This window comes from Salvia hispanica, chromosome 5, assembly GCF_023119035.1.
Source record: "Salvia hispanica cultivar TCC Black 2014 chromosome 5, UniMelb_Shisp_WGS_1.0, whole genome shotgun sequence".
NCBI classification, from domain to species: Eukaryota; Viridiplantae; Streptophyta; class Magnoliopsida; order Lamiales; family Lamiaceae; genus Salvia; species Salvia hispanica.
Genome location: NC_062969.1, coordinates 35,080,636 through 35,102,009, shown reverse-complemented (window position 1 = coordinate 35,102,009; position 21,374 = coordinate 35,080,636). Strand labels below are relative to the sequence as shown.

The 21,374-nt window shown below is 41.7% G+C and overlaps 1 protein-coding gene across 1 annotated transcript; it reads right to left on the bottom strand.

Annotated features, from left to right (window-relative positions):
* Window positions 1–3,804: 3,804 nt before the first annotated feature.
* LOC125189926 lies at window positions 3,805–5,679 on the bottom strand. Its single transcript, XM_048087144.1, has one exon. It carries the CDS (start codon window positions 5,677–5,679, stop codon window positions 3,805–3,807), a length of 1,875 nt encoding a protein of 624 aa, XP_047943101.1.
* Between the last annotated feature and the right edge of the window lie 15,695 nt (window positions 5,680–21,374).

Genomic DNA, 21,374 nt, shown 5'->3' with positions numbered 1-21,374 from the left:
ATCAACACAAGACACAAGATAATAAAGATCCAACCAACAAAAATTGAATCTAAACAAGAATGGATGGAAGATTTGGAATGGAAAGCATGTGTATAAAGATGAGATAAGAGAGCTACAACCATAGGACCTTAACCAAAAAGATGGAGACAACCCTAGGCAACTTTCATTAGCTCTATCACCCCTTGGCTCCACTACTCAATGGATACACTCCATTGATGCATACCTCTACTTGAATCAATCAAAGATGGAAACAAGCAACCTTCAAGGAAGGAATTGGATACAATCCTCAAAGAGGAAACTCTCTAGGGTAGAAACTTTAATTCAGCAAAAATCTAAGGAAATGGAATAACATCAAGAGGTTTTTATACTAAGGGTCCAAAAATAGAAAGTTGGCCCACAAAATCTAAAAACGGCAGAATCGCCCGGTCGGGCGTTTTTCACAGGCCAAAACGCCCGGCCCGGGCGTTTTCCCTGTTCCCGGGCGAATTTCCACACTGAGCCGGGCGCGCGAAACGCCCGGCCGGGCGTCCTCCTCGCGTCCTCAGGCAATTCGCCCGGTCGGGCGATTTTCACATGTGAAAACGCCCGACCCGGGCGTTTCTTCTGAAATCTCCGGCCGGCCCTCGTTCTTCAGCACGATCCTCAACTTTGGCTCATCCGTCCTCCTAGGCTCCTCCCGCTTGGACTTTTGAATGAAAGTTGCGAGTCCATCCCGAAGCCGCCTCGTCATGGCTCTCGTCATAGGTCCACCAAGTAAGGTCGTATCACAAGCATAAAGCAAAAAGCAAGACAAGTTTCCTTAAACTACCAAGGTCTGGAAAAGCATGCAGAAAGGTAAAAGAGACAAAGTAGGTCGTACTGACAGGTCTAGCAGATATGCAGAAAAAGTAAAGTACATGCAGAAAAGTACTGACATAAAGCAGATCTGGTTCTAACTACCAACAACTTCATCTTCTTCGGGAATCAAACGAGAATAGCAGAGAAAAAAAAGTATTAAACACCATGAAAACAGAGCAAACTCTAGATCTAGACTTAAAACGAGAAATTAAAGCCTAAACTAACAGATCTACGCTACTGGACCTAAAGGATGCAAAAACAGAAAGTAAATAGCCATACTCATGCACAACGTAAACATCAAGCACCAAATATACGAAACTTCAACTCCGAAACACCAAGATTCAACAAATCCAAACATCTCCATATGCAAATCCCCAACCTCCAACAACAAACCAACAGATCTCAGCTCCAAACATCCAACAACAAACAAAGAACGAAAGCTAAAAACAAGAGATGAACATAAACTCAGAGATATCCAACCAAAAGCAAACATAAACTTTCATAATAACTAGAAATGGGTCTGAATCCAGTAGATCAAAGTAAGAAACTAGAGTTGCGAACTAAAAACCAACAAGTTTTAAACGAAAGCAGATAAGATTGTTTCTTCGCCTCCACAAGGCGGTGTTACACAGCAAAATAACAATGATGACGATGAGAACCACGGTGGCCAGAATCCTCCATGTCCAAGTGCGCAGCAGTCGAAAATGAAAATTTGAAGTATGGAACTAGAACTAGAGCTAGGAGAGTGTAGAAGTGGGTGTTCACGGTCTGTCTTGTTCTTGAAATTGTAAGTCAGTCCGTCGGACGTCAGCGTAAGACTTTTGTCTATTCTGGGCTTCCTTCATTCTCACACGAATTTGTCGAACGATTTCAATCATCTCCTCGACTGCATCGGGTCCAAGTACCCTTCGCTCGCCAACTTCATCCCAGTAGAGTGGTGATCTACACTTTCTTCCATATAATGCTTCATACGGCGCCATGTTAATCGTTGCCTGGAAACTGTTGTTGTAAGCGAATTCGATCAACGGTAATGCGGTCTCCCAACTTCCGCCTCGGTCGAGCATATCCTCGAGAGTTTGTATCGTCCTCTCGGATTGTCCATCGGACTGCGGGTAAAACGTTGTGCTAAAATTCAATCGTGTTCCAAGCTCGCGCTGTAGACTAATCCAAAATTTTGACGTGAACTTCGGGTCACGATCAGACGTAATCGTCACTAGGACTACTTGCAATCGCACGATTTCTCGTATGTAGATTCGAGCTAGTCTATCCGATCCATGAGTTATCGGAATTGGTATGAAATGCGCACATTTGGTGAGTCGATCTACAATCACCCAAATCGCGGTGTTTCCTTTGAGAGTCTTTGGCAAGGCCGTCACGAAATCCATGGTGATGTGATTCCACTTCCACTCGGGTATTTCCAACGGTTGTAATTTTCCGTACGGTCGATGATGTAAAGCCTTCACCTGTTGGCAGGCTAAGCAACGCTCCACAAATGTCGCGATATCCTTCTTCATGCCATTCCACCAAAATGACTTCTTCAAGTCTTGGTACATCTTCGTACTTCCAGGGTGAGCAGTGTATGGAGTCTCATGAGCTTCGCTCATGATCTCGTTCTTAAGTTCCTCATTGTCGGGCACGCATAGTCTTCCTTCAAAGATGAGAGCATTATCGGACTCTTCACTAAAACTTCCAGATTTGCCCGTTCTCACTTCCACTCGAATCTCTTCGAGTTTCGCATCCATTCGTTGCGCTGCAACGATCCTCGTTTTCAAATCTGGCTCTACCACTAAGGTGGCGATTCGTCTTTCCACCGTTTCAGGTGCCCTTATCACTTCCAATCGCATTTTACTAAACTCTCGTATCAAACTTTCCTCTTCCGTCAGGAAAGCTAGTTGCGAATGATCCTTTCGGCTCAAAGCATCTGCCACCACATTTGCTTTGCCGGGGTGGTAATTGATACCACAATCGTAGTCCTTCACTAGTTCGAGCCATCTTCGTTGTCTCATGTTCAAGTCCTTCTGCTCGAAGAAATATTTCAAGCTTTTGTGGTCCGTAAAGATTTCACATCTAACTCCGTAGAGATGATGCCTCCAAATCTTTAGGGCATGTACCACTGCTGCTAACTCCAAATCGTGTGTTGGATAGTTCAACTCATGTGGTCTCAACTGTCGTGACGCGTAGACGATCACCTTGTTGTTTTGCATCAACACGCATCCTAGTCCAACCTTCGAAGCATCGGTGTATACTACGTAATTCACTCCAGACTCGGGCACGGCTAACACTGGCGCGGTTGTCAACTTCTCCTTCAAGAGTTGAAAGCTTGCTTCACACTCTGGGGTCCAATTCACCTTGACTCCCTTCTTAAGTTGTTGTGTCATTGGTCTCGCTATCTTGGAGAACCCTTCTATAAACCTTCGGTAGTATCCTGCCAAGCCTAGGAAACTCCGAATCTCGTTTGGGGTTGATGGTGACTTCCATTGTTGCACGGCTTCAACTTTGGCGGGGTCCACTCTGATTCCTTCCGGTGATACAATATGTCCAAGAAAGTTTACTTCTTTCAGCCAAAATTCACACTTGCTGAATTTGGCGTATAGCTTCTCGTTTCTCAAAGTCTCTAAAGCGATTCGTAGATGCTCCTCGTGCTCCTTCTCGTTCCTCGAGTAGACTAAAACGTCATCGATAAACACCAAGATGAATTTATCCAAGTACGGGTGGAAAACCCGGTTCATCAAATCCATGAATACCGCTGGGGCATTCGTCAATCCAAACGGCATCACCACAAACTCGTAGTGGCCATATCTTGTGCGAAACACAGTTTTGGGTATATCCTCCCTTCGAACTCGTAGCTGGTGATATCCGGACCTCAAGTCCATCTTTGAAAACACTCCGGCTCCTCGAAGCTGATCGAACAAGTCATCGATCCTCGGCAGTGGATACTTGTTCTTAAGAGTCAACTTGTTTAGCTCCCTATAGTCGATGCACATCCTCATCGATCCATCCTTCTTTTTTTACGAAAAGAACTGGTGCGCCCCACGGTGAAACACTAGGCCTAACAAAACCTAGGTCCATGAGCTCTTGGAGTTGTATCTTGAGTTCCTTCAATTCCTTAGGCGCCATTCGATACGGTGCCTTAGATACAGGTGCGGCTCCCGGCTCGAGATCGATGGTGAACTCCAATTGTCGATCTGGCGGTGGTCCAGGTAATACTTTGGGGAAAACATCTGGAAATTCCCGTACAACAGCGACGTCTTCCACTCTTCTTCCATCATTCTCATCGCCGTGAAGATAGACGAGATAGGCAGATCGCCCCTTTCTCATCATCGCGGTTCGTCGGTTCCTCGAGATGCCATGATACACGATAGGTTCTTTTCCCGGAGCTTGTAGGGATATTTGCCTCTCCTTACATCGAATCGTCGCGAAATTCGCGGCCAACCAGTCCATTCCTAGGATCACGTCGGTATCTCTCATCGCCATAATTTGCAAGTCGTGAGCGACTAACTTAAGTTCTCCCATAACAATTTCTATGTTCGAGCACGTTCTAGATATTTCTATCATTCCTCCTACTGGTGAGGACACCATCATTCTATGTTCAGATTCGCTAGTAGGCAAGCCCAAAGTGTGCACACATAATTCAGATATAAACGAGTGCGACGCGCCCGTATCAAACAACACAACAACAGGGGTGTTGAGAATTTCGCCCATACCTGTCAAATTTCCTTTCTCGCGTTCATCTTGTTCTTTCTTCGGCTTCTTTTGCTCCAACGCGAACGCTCTAGCTTGTGGAGGAAGTCTTGGGCGGTGAGGTTGTTGCTGCCGCGACGATTGGTCGCGATTTCCTCGTGGTTCACTTTGCGGCGCCCTCAATTGCTGACGGGATCCTTGATCGTTCTGCCTTGATCCCGATCCTACCTTGTTATTCGCACACTCCCTAGAGTAGTGGCCGTTTCCTCCGCAGGTGTAGCACTTGACGACGTTCTGATATCGGCATTCTCCGAAATGGTACTTAGAGCACACATTGCACTGCGGTGCCCTGGGTCGATACTCTCCTCTCTGGCTAGACGTATGTTGCCCTCCTCCGTGCTGGGATCGATGCTGATTCGACTGGTGTCGCTTCCCATCGTAGAAATTCCTAGAATCCTCCCACTTTCTCTTTTCCCGGGAGTGATGTGATGGGGGCAGGGACGGTGTAGAGTTCTCCTTTTTTCTCTCTCTAGGCATTGCGGCTTCAATATCTAATGCGAGTGCCAAAGCTTTAGCGTAGGTGAGTCTCCCTCGACTGGCCAACGACATCTTTATCTCGGACCTTAGTCCCTCACCGAACTTGTCGAACAACTTCTCGTCAGTGTCGACTTGATCAGGGGCGTATCGGGTCATGCTGTTGAGCGCTCGATCGTACTCGGTCACAGTCATGCGTCCTTGAGTCAGATTGTGGAACTCGGATGCCTTCGCTTTCCGGTAGCTCTTCGGCACATACTTGTTGTACAATTCAGTCTTGAAATCTTCCCACGTCATTGCTTCTACTTGATCTCGCGTCAAGGTCTTCGTTCTAGTATCCCACCAAAAGTCGGCTGCTTCGATTAGTTGGTGAGTAACGCAACTCATCCGTTCCCTATCATTGCATCCCAAGATTGCGAAGATACGCTCTATCGCGCGGATCCATGATTCGGCCTTGGCTGGTTCTCCAAGTCCATCAAAAACAGGTGGTTTCTGTTCCAAGAACAGCTTCACTATTTCCCGATTAACCGGGGGTGGGGGAGGCGGCGGTGTCTGAATTGACTGCGTCACACTCTCCTCGCTCGAAGGCGGAGGTGTGGGTTGACGGTTATGGCGTCTCGGCGGCATTCTGATTTATCAATACACGGATTATTCTCAAGATTCTAACAACAGTCGCGTGGTATAACAAGGTGCATAGGACAATTGTTTTGGTGCATATGGCCAAGAAAAAGTTCGTCACATAGGTGAATTTCACAAGTAGTGTCAAAGCATCACAAAATCGGTTGCACCATAGGGTATCAAAAGAATCATTGGTCCTTATCAACAAGGTAATTGTAATCAAGAGGCACTTATGCAATTCAAGTGGCAAGTATAGGGCGCAATAAGGTATTCAAAGATAGTGGTGTGATGATATGATGGTATGATAACATAGTGATAGACAATTTTCTCAATGGCAAGAGAATAACAATATGGAAATCCATCACATTATAAGGTAGTGAGTAAAAAAAAATTCTCCCCATAGCATATTAATCAAAACGTTGCCTCAAAGAGGTCTTAGTATCAACGGAATTCAAAAAGAGCAAAAGAAATAGAAAGGTACTACAAAAGTTTAGCAAAAAAAAAAATATTCAAAAATTATGGGGGAAGCAAAACAATGTTTTCCACGACTATCACTCCTAGTCGATATCGTTCATATCCTCTTCGGGGTCCTCATCCTCATCAACATTTCCCATGTCCAAATCATGTCCTTCCTCGTAAGGTTCCTCGTCCTCGCTTGATCCACCAACATCCGGGGGCGGAGGGGTTATCGCACGCATGTCCTCCACATTCCCATTTATGACCAACGGGTTAGACGCATGAGCCCTAAGCCTTGGTTTAGTAGGGACACGATCAACGTGCGGCCCCTTATCACGACGATATCTCCATCGACAGGCTTGACTCGGCGGATACTTGTGCGCTAAGGGACTAAGCGGCGGTCCGTCCCTTGCAGCTGCCATGGCGGGGAGTAGCACTCCAATCAAGCCGATCATATCGCCTCGAGGCTTGTACTCGGGCGGACTAAACCACGTAAACGGTATCGCAGCTTGAGCAGTCCATTCGCTCCATGGAGAAGGCAGGCTGTGGATCAATCTCGAGATCCCCGCGTGATGGGTAACTCCTCCATACGCGTATGCATCCATCCAACGATCGTAGAATTCAGTGACGTAGGTTAGGAGAAAGGACTTTCCATCCCACTCAAACTCTTGGTAGGTTTCGACAGGGAAAACCTTGTTCTTCGCATAACGGTCGCGCATCGGTGCGTAATACTGATTAGGCATCTACAAAAGAAATCTCAGCATCAGAACAAGGATCGAAGAAAATATCAATAGTGTATAAGGTTTCAACTGATGCTGAGAGTACGATGGATATATATATGTATATGTGTATGGGTCGAACGATGGAGGTGTGAAGATAATATCATATCAAGAACGACCAGAATTTCATTTCCGAGGCAAAAGGCTCGTATATATACATATATGTATTTTTCGCATTTTGATAGTTCGCAATTTCGTTCTCGCAAGTTCGTTCGCCTCGCATTCGGCATTTTTATGCCTCCAAGTTCGATATCGTCATACAAATTTTCCAATCACAACACGATTTTCAACTAAGCATAGCATGCTCAAGTTCAACTCATAACGTTGTTCATCGAACAATCACGTAATCACAAATCATATAGAATTTCATTTATTCGATTCGTAGCGATCTTGGTCGCAAAATCACTTGCATAACAGCATTCATCATTCGATTTGCATAATCACACTTTGCAATTTCGCATGCATGCATAATCATCATTTTATACTCCAACACAAATTTCCAAATATCACAACAACTCCCATTCGCTTCAACTTCCAACATTTCATAATTCAAATCAATATTCAAAGATACGGGTTACCTTATTCTTCGTGGTTGAGCGGAGACGAGTCGTGGTGTTGAGTCTTCGACGATATTATTTAATCACTTTCCCCAAATTTCAGATTTTATTTCAACAAGACTCTTAGGTCCAGAGCGGAAAGAACTGAGGCTCTGATACCAACTGTAACAGCCCGACATTTTTAGGGTATAATAAATACGGCGACTGTTAACTAGGCGAACCTAAGGCGACGAAAAAAGTAGACTAGGGTTTCATTTAAAGAGATTTGACCAAGTATTTAATGAAGTATCAAGGCAATAAGTCAACGGCTAACTCACGAGAATCAAGATTTAATAGATATAATGGACTAAGCTCAAAAGTCAAAGGTTTATTGTAGCTCCAACAAAACGCAATAATTTCCAATATTCCCAATCAAGGAGCAAGTTCAAAACAACCTAAAATAGTAAGTTTCAAAATATTCAGCGGAAGCATTTCCAAGAGAAAGCGGAGCCATGTATGAGGACACGACTACACTCAAAATCCCAACCATCCATATTATTTGATTCAACCATCTCAACACCACCGACCGCCCATCGCCGCTCAACCTGCACATAGGGAAAACACATGCAGGGCTGAGTATTTTAAGCATACTCAGTGGACTCATGCCAAAACATTTTATAGTTATGCCACCCTTACCATAGTGAACTCGAGGTTTTGCATTTATTTAAAGATAAGCATCGAGTATCACAAAATATATCATGGACTGGCCAGTCAAATAATACCTCCCATTTTCTCATCAATTATCATTTCATATGGTGCGACGAAAGTGTGGCCACACTATTCGCCCACGAGATCGGCCGACTAGCAAGGACAGCTCCCGATCTCCAGTGTACACTAGCTTGATAGGGTTTGCGGCCCTACTCAGACCCGAATTCGTTTATATAGCCACTGTAGCCTAATGGAGCGTACTCACAATCTAGGCATCAGGCACACACAATATCCAAAATAATTCATAGGCATGGCATAACAGTTTAATCCACCCTTATTTCTCCAACATCATAAATTTGCACATAGAAGAGAGTTTAGAATAAAGCCCACCTCGATTTCCTTCGAGTTCAAAAACGCACTTCTTCTTGTTATCACACCGGGAACGCGAACTATCACCTTTAGTTCATATATTTCAAATAAGTCTCAATCATGGATCAAAATCATGCATGATCTCACGTTCCTTTTCCCATCAATTATTTTCATTATCACCAATCAAAATCTAAGTACGATTATCATATCGTTTTTATTCACACAACAATTCCAGATTTATCATCACATTGTGTCACGCATGAGTGTTCCCACACAACACACGCACACACGCAACACACATGTGCACGCCTACCGAGGCGTGCACACACACACACACGGTCACACACACACATGCATCCAATTTCACCGATTAATTTTCCCATTCACTCGTTCTAAATGCATGTGGACTCAAGAACACCGATTGATCGGTAGAAGAAGAGAAGATCAAAATAAAATTCCTTTTTGATAGAATTAATCGGTAGAAACAAAGCAGGATCTTGATTCTTCAATGAATTCTTGAATTGCAGCTTCAATTCTTCTCCAAAAGATGAAGAATTAATGGAGAAAGTAGAAGAAAAATTTGAGAGAGTGGGAGAGAGAAGAGAGCGACGTGATTTAGGGGGTGCGGCGGTTTTTCTGTAGTGCTAGGGTTTAGGATTTTCACTCTTATTTATAGAGTGCAAGATATAATCCAATAATTAAATAAATAAAGATTTGGAAAGATTTGTTAGTTGTAGAGGCCGAAAATTTGAGGAGTAATAATAGGAAATTCGAATTCTAGGCTATTAATTTAGCCTATGATTTAATTTGAATATTTCACGGAGTAGAATAAAATATCACGGAGCAAGAAAAATAATAATAAATCTCCCCAAGATATATCAAAAGTGGCGTGTAGTTTCATTCTCTCAAAAGGGATTTAATATAAATCCTAATTAAATTAGGATATGGTAGGATCTTCTTAGATTTGGCAAGATATGCTAGGATATTTGAATTTATTTATGGAAGAGAATAAACAAGGGATCAAATAATAGAATAAAATAATCCATTCTCCCATAATATAAGGGATTTTCGAAAATCCCCCTAGAGACAAATATAGGGGCCGAAAATTTCATCAATAAATAGGAATATTCGGACTTTGGATTTAATTCGGATAATTATCCCAAGCAATAATTTAAATCCAAGAAAAATAGGATTTCTTTCCAATAAATAGGAGGGGTCAAAAATTCCACATACTTAAATAATGCTCCTATTAAATTCTCACTCATCCCTTAGGGTAATAATCCACCACAATATCATTTCACCCCTCCATTCCACATTTTCCAACAACTTTGACCATTCCACGGCCACGTCATATTTTCCACCATGTTGACTATTCAATAGCCACGTCACATATTCACAAGTTTGACTATTCAACTCAAACTCAACTCGATATCGCAATTAGGTCACAAAGAATATTGCAATTTATCACTTATCAATTAATTCCACATATCATAGCATTAAAAGCATTTAATGCAAAAATTTCCACGTCACGAAAATTAGGGTTCAAAAAAGCGGGGCGTTACACAAAATGTGGAAAAAGGCCCTCAAAAATGAAGTCTCGGGTGATTCACCCGGTCGGGTGAATTGCAGGGTGCAAAACACCCGCCCGGGTGTTCTCTCTGGACTCTCTCGCTAGTTCTGCGCGACTTCTGTAAAACCGCCATAACTCCCTCATTCGGACTTCGATTGAGATGTGCAAGATACCCACGCGAAGCTGTTTCCAAGACGAAGACGATGGTGGTAGTTTCATAGCTTTCGGATATCATCTCGATAGGAAGGTTTCTGGTTGAATCCAGCTGTAGTTGAAATCCTTGACGCACGGCTTCCATGATCGTATCATGGACTTCTCATATGTAAATAGTATGGACTAGAAAGTAGTTTCCAATATTATCGCCACCCATGCTGTGGGGACAATAATCCTAAGAAATTAAAAGTTTCAGAAGTCCAAACAGAATTTACGAGATAGCTTAATGTTGTTATCAGCTCATGAACATTGTTATGGGAGTGTGTTGTAGAAACAAGATTCTGTAATGCTAAATCTGATGGTCGTGCTTAGGCAACATTTGGCGGCCATGCCGTGTTGCGGTCTCTGGACTATTCGTCGGTGTTGTGACCAGTAAAAATGTTAAAATTTTAATGCGTATTCACCTCTGCTTGAGGGTAAAAAATTTTAATTTTACAGTTGTGAGAATTTGAAAAGTTTTATGGTTAATCTCCTCAATTTCATCACATAAGTTTATGACAAATAGTAAATATTATGTTTTGCAGTGCAAACTAAATCGTCAACATGTCACTCAATCCTCTTTCTGCAATTCTTAAAGAAAACAAACTCGAGGGCCAAAATTACATAGAATGGAAACAAAATTTGGACATCGTTCTCACGGCTGATGAGTACAAGTTTGTGCTCACTACTCCACGGCCTCCAGTGCCGGCGGCTAATGCCGCTCAGGCTTTGCGAGATGCGCATAAACGGTGGCATAAGGCGAATGAGATGGCTAAGTGTTATATGTTGGCCTCCATGTCAACAGTGCTTAGACATCAGCATGCCGCCATGGCGACTGCCGCCGAGATTATGCAAAATCTCACGAATCTCTTTGGTACTCAGAATCGAACGGCTAAGTCTCAAGCCTTTCGGAGTATCATGTGCAAGACTATGAAGGAAGGTTCATTTGTGCGGGACCATGTCCTTGAGATGATGAGCCACCTCAATCAAATTGAGGTTTTGGGAGGCGTCATTGATGCCGAGTCCCAAGTTAATATCATCCTTCAGAGTCTGCCCCCTAGCTTTCAGCAGTTCAAGCTCAACTTTGAGATGAACAAAAGAAACTACACCTTGGTTGAGTTGTTGACTGAACTTCAGTCGGCAGAGGATCTCATGAACCAAGCTAAGGCTGCGATGGTTAGTTCGACACATCGTTCCTCTGGCCCTAGGCCTGGCGCAGGAAAGAGGAAAGTGACGAACCAGGTCGTACCTAAGGAAGCTAAGGGAAAGAAGAAGAGGAGGTTAGGAAAGAAGCAAACAGGAAAGTGTTTAAAGTGTGGTGAGAAGGGGCATTGGAAGCCAGACTGTCCCAATAAGGGTAAGGCTATAGGTATGCACCAATCTCTAGTTGTCGAGTCATGTTTGGCTTCGACTTCATCTCATACTTGGGTTATAGACACTGGAGCGACTGATCATATTTGTTTTGATCCTGACTTAATGCAGGTGACAAGACGGCTATATGACGGTGAGTTCGAAGTCCAGCTGGGCGACGCTACTAAAGTGGCGGCCGTAGCAGTGGGAGACGTTTATTTGCGTTTTAGTAGTGATAGATTTTTGGTTATGAAGAATGTTTTGTTGATACCTTCTTTTAGAAGAAATTTAATTTCAGTTTCTAAATTGGTTTTTGATGGATATTCGATTTCTTTTAATGACAATTGTGTTATTAAGAAAGATGGTTCTTATATCTGTCGTGGTATCATGGAAAACAATCTGTACACAATCATATCTACACAATTTAATAATCGCATATTAGAATTCAATAATGCATCGAAAATTTCAAAGAAAAGAAAGGAACCTTCAAGTTCAATGAATAATTATTTTGGCGCAAAATGTAGAATCCTTTTCTCGACAAAAGAAATAAAGGTAGAAATTTTTCAGGTGCACAAATGATGTCTTTCGATGACAAATAAAAAGGTAGAAAAAGTCGGGGTGTTACACCTTTATTGATTATTACTCGAAAGTTGGATGTGTTTATTTGATGCGCTTTAAGTCTGAATCCTTTAACAAGTTCAAAGAGTTTAAGGCTTATGCGGAGACGCATCATGGAAAACGTATCAAAAGCATGCGATCTGATCGCGGAGGCGAATACCTTAGTGCCGAGTTTTTGGACTACTTATCGGTAGAGGGAATTGAATCCCAACTGACTGCGCACGGGCACACCCCAGCAGAATGGCGTAGCTGAAAGAAGGAACTGGACCTTGTTAAACATGGTTCGATCGATGATGAGTTATGCACGACTGCCTATTTTGTTTTGGGTCATGCCTTGCTTTACGCGAGACATATATTAGACAATTTATCGTCAAAATCTGTTCCTGCTACTCCATATGAGTTGTGGAATGGGCGCAAACCCAACCTAGAGAATCTCAAGATATGGGGGTGTCCAGCTCATGTTTTGGAAAAGGATCCAACTAAGCTGGACTCAAGGACAGAGTTATGTGTTAGAGTTTGTATACTAGAAATCACGTTTCGAGTGATTGAATACTGTAAAACTCTTATTTTATTATCCAAGGAATAAAACAGATTATTTTTGTCATAATGTTGTTACGTTTTACATTTAATGGATGTTTATGCATGTTTAAATGTATAAGTTAACTTAACAAAGTCTAAGTCTTTGTTTTAGTAGAACCGGTTGTGGGCGTCGTCCACTTTAAGGTAACACGGTCAGTTCTAAACAAAGAAAAAGATGAATTTCACAACCTAGTTGGAATTAGACTATCCATCGAGAAAGGTTGCAATGTCAGTCCGCATATTTCTAAGCCTTACTGAAATAAGATGACATTGGTGTGGTATAGCACTGAACGGATTGTTGGGGAAATCGCAGCGGAAATTGCAAAAACAAATAAATCCACAAAAGAATCTATTTAGGTGATTATGTGGATCGATTCAATTTCATGCTTGAACATGTAGAGACATATTATTGCGCAATTAATCACATAATTTAAATTAAATTATGATGTTGAATACTTACAACAATGATTCTCCAAAGAATCGAAGTGGCTTGCTACTTCTCCACGTGTAGATCTTGAAGCTTGATTGTGAATGCAAGACCAAAGATCTTCTAACCTATGACCCTTAACTCTATAGATCTAAATTCCTTGTGGGAGGAATCTTTTAGAAATTATAAGGAACTTGAAGGAGAAGACAAGAAAACCAAAGAGTGGAGGCTAGGGTTTTGTGTTGTGTATTTGTCTCCTCTCCTTACATCCTTATTTATAGAGTTTATGATGGGCTAGGTTAGGGATCTATGGGGCTTGGATTGGGCCTCCCCAATTGGACCTTCTTTACTAATTAAATTATAACCCATAATTCAATATAAGGCCAATGGAATATTTCTTGTGCCACTATCGAAGAAATACTGACCGCCCATCCAATCCGTGATTACAAGCAATCCGGGTTAACCTCTTTAATATATTATTTCCCGTGTCTAAGACTTTCTATATCCATTAATTAATTTGTAGTCTGCTATAGACTTTAAATTAATTAATATCTTTTTATTTCCAAGAGTTTGTCTAGTACGAGATGTATATCAAAATATACTTTTCCTTTTCTATTTATTCTTGGATTAAATCCAAACCGGCCGGGTTTCCGAATAATAGAACTTCTCTCGAACACCTCTTGGGGATATAGTCAAACCACGCAGGCACACGATTCAATGTAATAATAAAACTGACACCATACTAGTTATTAATTACTACTACCCAAGATATCAGGAATATTGGGTTACGAAAAACCCGCACCTATTGATAAGTCAAAGCAGCGTATGATTAAATAACGTGTGTCCTATATTATTACAAAGATTAGGAAATATTAAATCTCCAAGACATCGTCTTACAGTAGATAGCAACAAAGACGTGTCTATACTTTAGATCCATTCAATGCTATACCACACCAGTGTCACTAGTCATTCTCAAGGTAAAGACGACTTTCGGATGGACACTGCAACCTTTCACGATAGGTAGCCAAAGCCTATCTAGGTTGTGAAAAAGTTTTACTTCTACAAGGTACCGGTTGGGCCACCTACTGTGATGACCTGTTCCACGACCCAACCTTCAATGTAGAAGACTTAGACTGATTTTACTTTCCGGCGCTTTAATTATATAATTTAATATATAATTAAATACGGTCAATACCCATTAAAGTAAAATACACAGTATGAAGAAAACATTTATTATTCTCATTAAATGAAGAGTGTTTACAATATACAAGCAATTTATCAAATTCAAAATAAACTCGAAAAATGCTTTTTAGTATATATGTTCCAACAAGGTCTTGATAAATATTTGTTTCTTAATCAATGTAGGTTAGCATTGAGCATACGGTATTGATTATGCATTACTTTGACTTATCAAATGGTGCGGGTTTTTCGTAACCCAATAAACCTAATATATTGGGTAGTGGTGATTAATATCTAGCGGTGCTAGGATTGCTATTATATTGAATCGTGCACGAGGAGAGTCTCGTTTGATAATATCCTCAAGAGGAGTGCGAAACAAGGTTTTATTATTCGGAACCTAGCTAGTTGGAGTTTGATTACTCTATGAATAATAAATAAGCGTTACATGCTAAGTCCACTCTTGAAATTAATAAGAAGTTAATTAATTAAGTCCATAGCATACATTAATTAATTAGTGGACATTTTTATCTTAAGCGCGGGAAATGAAAGTTAAACGGAAACTCGGATTACTTATAATTTCGGATTTGGATGGGGAGAGTTCAATATTACTTCTGTAGTGGCTGCTCGTAATATTCCAATTAAGCTTATATTAAATTGTGGGTTCAATTTAATTAGTAAAAAGTAAATTGGATGAGCCCATATCCAAAACCTTCCATAGATCCCTGTCTGGGCCCAAAAGGAACTTAATATAAATAGGAGAATAAAGGAGACAGAAATCATAATTTTGAAAACACAAAATTTTCGTCCCCCTCTACTAGAGGAGTTCGAAATTCTCTCCAATTAGGAAAAGGATTTCTTCTGTCTTCTTTATTTAAGTCCTAGTATTCTGGTGAGATCAGCCCACACTGATATCGGAGTACAGTTCGGGAACCAGAGAGAAGATTTGTGGTCTAGTATTCAAAGCGTCACGTGGAGAAGCTGCTAGCCATCTTCAATTCTTTGGAGAATTAATTAGGTATTAATTATGTGATTTATTTGTGTGATTAATAATTGTTAAATTATGTTAATCCGTCGCACTGCTTCCGCTGCCAGTTCCTTCAATTGGTATCAGAGCCAGGTTTTGGCTCTGATTATTTGGATTTAAATTTCGCGAAATTCATGTATGCATGTGTTAATTCTTGTTTTATTGTTTATTTATTTTATGCATGATGAACTCAAGAACATTCGAATCATAGAACTTGAATTATTCAAACGCATGAGATGTGCGATTCGTCGGCGCATGCACCGGGACGAATTGCACTACATGCGATCGGAGAGGGGTGCCGAAGCGAGTGGGAGCCGAGGGGCAGCGATCACGCGGCGACGCGCTGACGAGCATGGGCTCGTGCGTGCCTCCGGTCAAGACCCCCACGCCCTGGCCGTAGCCTGCTGTGTCGCGGGGAGGAGACGAGGCGCGGTGGCTCGTCCGAGGGTTGCCGAGACGGCGAGACTCCACCAGAATCCCTAATCCTAAAACCCTAACCCTAGTCGATCCAACCCTTGCGAGGCACGACCGAGAGCAGCCACGCCGGCGGCGGCGGCTGCTACAACGCACAAGCTCGCCGGGCTGTGGAAGATCGCCGGAAAGGCGCGGCTTCAGCCGCGCTCGACGGAGGGACAAACTCGGCGGTTTTCCACCGGGATGAAGGGAAAAGGAAGCAACGCGCCTCCGGGCGCGGGCTGCGGCGGCGGTCGGACGGCGAATTCGCCGTTCCGGCGAGCGTCTCGGCGGCAAATCTTCGTATCTTCGTCGTGTTGATTCGTGCAAACCTCGAACAACAAGATATTGACGAAAGATTATTTTAATGATTATTTAATTCCTAAATTAAAAGATATCATTAAAAATAATATTATTTAATGAAATAAAATATTTTGGGAAGATTTCCCTATATTTTAGGAATATTTTGATTATTTTCTATATCTATGAATATTTTATATCCTAGATGATATAGATAAGAATAATTTAATAGTTTCCTAATTGTAATATATATCTAGAATCTCTAAATAAGATAGATATATAAGATTACATTAAATAATATAATTATTTTTCTTCCTAATCTTGAATATGGAAATTATATGAATTTAATTTTTCATGTCTAATTAAGATTATAAATAATGTACTTTATTTTAGATATATCTTATAGTATGACATGAATAAGAATTAAATTCTAGATTAATAAATTCCTAAACTAAGATACTAAAGATAATAAAAGATTTAATTATCCAGTCAATTAAATACCAACAGAATTTAATTAGTCTTAATCTGCCTTAAGGCTAAAGGATAATTAATGAAAAACCATAACCCAAATATCTAAGCGATAATTATGAACTAAAAGTTTATATATGGTCTCCATCGGTTGGACTGCCAAATTTTGTGAAGCTGATTTTCTAATATTATTGCCACCTGCAAAGTAGGGACAATAATCCTACGAAAACAGTAAGTTCATAAGGGCGGACTTCTCACATAATAAATAGAATGAACTAGAAAGTGGTTCCCAATATTATTGCCACCTGCAAAGTAGGGACAATAATCCTAAGGAACTGCGAGTTTCAGGGTTCAATCAGAATTTATGAGATAGCTTGGTTTTGTTATCAGCACATGAACATTGTTATGGGAGTGTGTTGTAGAAATAAAATTCTGTAATGCTAAATCTGATGGTCGTGCTTAGGCAACATTAGGCGTATTAACCTCCAAAGGAGGATACTGGACTATTCGTCGGTGTTGTGACCAGTAAAATTGTCAAAATTTTAATGCGTATTAACCTCCAAAGGAGGGTACAATTTATTAATTTTGTTGTTGTAAGATTTTGAAAAGTTTTATGGTTAATCTACTCAATTTCCTTACATAAGTTTATGACAAATAGTAAATTCTTCTGTTTGCAGTGCAATAAAATCCGTCAAGATGTCTTTTAATCCTCTTTCTGCAATTCTCAAAGAAAACAAACTCGAGGGCCAAAATTACATAGAATGGAAACAAAATTTGGATATCGTTCTCACAGCAGAAGAGTACAAGTTTGTGCTCACTACTCCACAGCCTCCAGTTCCCGCGGCTAATGCCTCGGTGGGAGTTCAGAATGCGCATAAACGGTGGCATAAGGCGAATGAGATGGCTAAGTGCTACATGTTGGCATCTATGTCTTCAGTACTCAAGCATCAGCATTCTGCCATGGCAACTGCCGCCGAGATTATGCAAAATCTTGCAAATCTTTTTGGTACTCAGAATCGAACGGCTAAGTCTCAAGCCTTTCGGAGTATCATGACGAAGTCTATGAAGGAAGGCACATCTGTGAGGCAACATGTCCTCGAGATGATGAGCCACCTCAATCAGATTGAGGTTTTGGGAGGGACGATCGATCCCGAGTCCCAGATTACTATAATCCTTCAGAGTCTTCCCCCTAGCTTCCAGCAGTTCAAGCTCAATTTCGAGATGAACAAGCGGGATTACACTTTGGCTGAGCTGCTGACTGAACTTCAGTCGGCGGAGGACCTTATGGTTCAAGCTAAAGTAGCTATGTTGAGTTTGGCGCCTAATTCCTCTGGCTCTAAGCCTCGCGCAGGAAAGAAAAAGGCACCGAACCCAGTGGCAGCTAAGAATGCTAAGGGAAAAGAAGAAGAAGAAGAAGAAGAAGGCCGATAAGAAGCCTACTGGAAAATGCTTCAAGTGTGGAGAGAAAGGTCATTGGAAGCCAGATTGTCCTAAGAAGGGCAAGGCTACAGGTATGCACCATGCTCTAGTAGTCGAGTCATGTTTGGCTTCGACATCTACTCATACGTGGGTTATTGATACTGGAGCAACTGATCATATATGTTTTGATCCTGACTTAATGCAGGTGACAAGACGGTTACATGATCGTGAGATCGAAGTCCAGCTGGGCGACGCTACTAAAGTGGCGGCCGTTGCAGTGGGAGACGTTTATTTGCGTTTTTCTAGTGATAGATTTTTTATTTTGAAGAATGTTTTATTGATACCTTCTTTTAGAAGAAATTTAATTTCAGTTTCTAAATTGTCTTTTGATGGATATTCGATTTCTTTTAATGACAATTGCGTTATTAAGAAAGATGGTTCTTATATCTGTCGTGGTATCATGGAAAACAATCTGTACACAATCACTTCTACACAGTTTAATCAACGTAAATCAGAACTCAATGCTACATCGATAATTTCTAAGAAAAGAAAAGAACCTTCAAGTTCAATGAATGAAACGTACTTATGGCACCTTAGACTTGGTCATGCCAACGAAAGAAGAATTCATGCGATGGTTGATCAAGATCTTATTAAAGGTCTTGAAAAGGAACCATTTTCGAAGTGTGAATCCTGTCTCGAAGGCAAGATGACTAAGAGACCTTTTAGGTCAAAGGGGAATAGGGCCAAGGAAGTACTTGAGCTCATTCATACTGATGTGTGTGGACCAATGTCAACCGAGGCAAGGGGCGGTTTTCGATATTTCGTCACCTTTATAGATGACTTCTCGAAAGTTGGATACATCTATTTGATGCGCTACAAGTCTGAAACTTTTGACAAGTTCAAGGAGTTTAAGGCTAAAGTAGAGACGCGTCATGGTAAGAGTATCAAATGCCTGCGATCTGATCGCGGAGGCGAATACCTAAGTGCCGAGTTTTTGGACTACTTATCAGTGGCGGGAATTCAATCCCAACTGACTGCGCCGGGCACACCCCAGCAGAATGGCGTAGCTGAAAGAAGGAATAGGACCTTATTAAACATGGTCCGCTCGATGATGAGTTATGCACGGTTACCTACTTCGTTTTGGGGGCATGCTTTGCTATCAGCAAGCTATCTCTTAGACAACTTACCTTCTAAATCAGTTCCTACTACCCCATATGAGTTGTGGAATGGGCGAAAGCCCAATCTGGAACATCTCAGAGTGTGGGGGTGTCCGGCCCATGTATTGGAAAAGGATCCAACAAAGCTGGAATCTAGGACGGAGGTATGTGTGTTTATAGGTTACCCTAGAGGAACGAAAGCTTATGAATTCTATAGTCTCCGAGATCAGAAAGTAATTGTGAGCACTCATGCCACATTCTTAGAGGAAGACTTTGTAATGAATCATAAGTCCAGCAGTGAGATAGCTCTTGAAGAGCTAACTCCAGTCACAACTTCCATTAACCAAGAACAATTACCTAGTGTAACAACAATTCCAGAAACTTCAACTAATACTCCAGATGTTGTAGTGCCGCGTCGCAGTGGGAGGGTCTCTCATGAGCCCGAAAGATACATTGGTTTGGGAGAGTGTATGGATCACTCCTCGGACAACAATGTACTTGATCCCTGGAATCTTGCAGAGGCGCAGGCAGATGTCGATCATTGCGAATGGGTGAAAGCAATGGATTCGGAACTACAATCAATGGTAGACAAAGACGTCTATGATTTGTCTGTCCTACCCGAAGGCTGTACTGCCATTGGGAGCAAGTGGATATACAAACGTAAACGTGGACCCGATGGACGAGTTAAAGTCTTCAAGGCAAGACTAGTGGCTAAGGGGTATACCCAAAAGGAAGGCATCGATTACGATGAGACCTTCTCCCCAGTGGCCATGCTCAAATCGATCCGTATACTTTTGTCTATAGCAGCTTACATGGATTGGGAAGTATGGCAGATGGACGTTAAGACTGCGTTTTTAAACGGGAGTCTTGAGGAGACCATCTACATGGAACAACCCGAAGGCTATGTAGTAAAGGGCAAGGAACACATGGTTTGGAAGCTTAAGAAGGCCATTTATGGCCTCAAGCAAGCATCTAGATCATGGAACCAGTGTTTCGATCAAACTGTTCAAAAGTTTGGATTCGAAAAATGCCCTAATGAAAGCTGCGTGTATAAGAAGGTTGAAAAGGGAAATGTTGTGTTCTTAGTTTTATATGTAGATGACATTCTTCTAATTGGAAACAATAAAAAGATGTTGTCATCAGTGCGAACTTGGTTGTCCAGCCAGTTCGAGATGAAAGATATGGGTGATGCGGGACACATTCTCGGTATCAAGGTTCTTAGGAACCGTGCAAAGAGAACGTTGTGCTTATCCCAAGAATCTTACATCGATACAGTACTTAGACGCTTTAGCATGCAAGATGCCAAGAAAGGTTTCTTACCTTTTAGACATGGCATCCATTTATCTCAAGAGATGTGTCCTAAGACATCATCTGAGATAGCAGAGATGAGAAGGATACCATATGCCTCGGCTGTTGGTAGTCTCATGTATGCTATGCTTTGTACTAGACCCGATATTTGCTTTGTTGTTGGCATGGTAGCAAGATATCAATCAAATCCCGGCCAAGGACATTGGACTGCCGTAAAGAACATACTCAAGTACCTTAATCGGACTAAGGACTATGTTCTAGTTTACAATGCAGCCGAGCTCTGTCCTTTAGGATATACAGATTCAGATTTTCAAGCTGATGTAGATTCGAGAAAATCAACTTCCGGATATGTGTTTACCTTAGGAGGTGGAGCTGTAATTTGGAAGAGTGTAAAGCAGAAATGCATTGCAGACTCTACCATGGAAGCCGAATATGTGGCCGCTTCGGAGGCTGCAAAAGAGGTTGTATGGCTTAAGAACTTCCTTCTGGACTTAGGTGTGGTTACGAATATGCCCAAGCATCACCATTTATTGTGACAATTCTGGTGCTGTGGCAAATTCGAGGGAACCACGGGCTCATAAAGCGAGCAAGCACATAGAGAGGAAGTATCATATCATTCGAGATATAGTGCAGAGAGGAGACATAAAAGTGGTCAAGATTGAGTCAGAAAACAACCTGGCAGATCCTTTCACGAAGGCATTAGCGGTCAAGCCGTATGAAAGCCATGTTGAAGGAATGGGAGTTCGACTAATTCAAGACCTCAATCCGCTTTCAGTATAAGTGGGAGAATTAGACGTTAGCACATTTTGTAT

Coding starts and splice junctions, on each gene's coding strand:
- LOC125189926 (XM_048087144.1), bottom strand. CDS start 5,679: ATGCCGCCGAGACGCCATAACCGTCAACCCACACCTCCGCCTTCGAGC.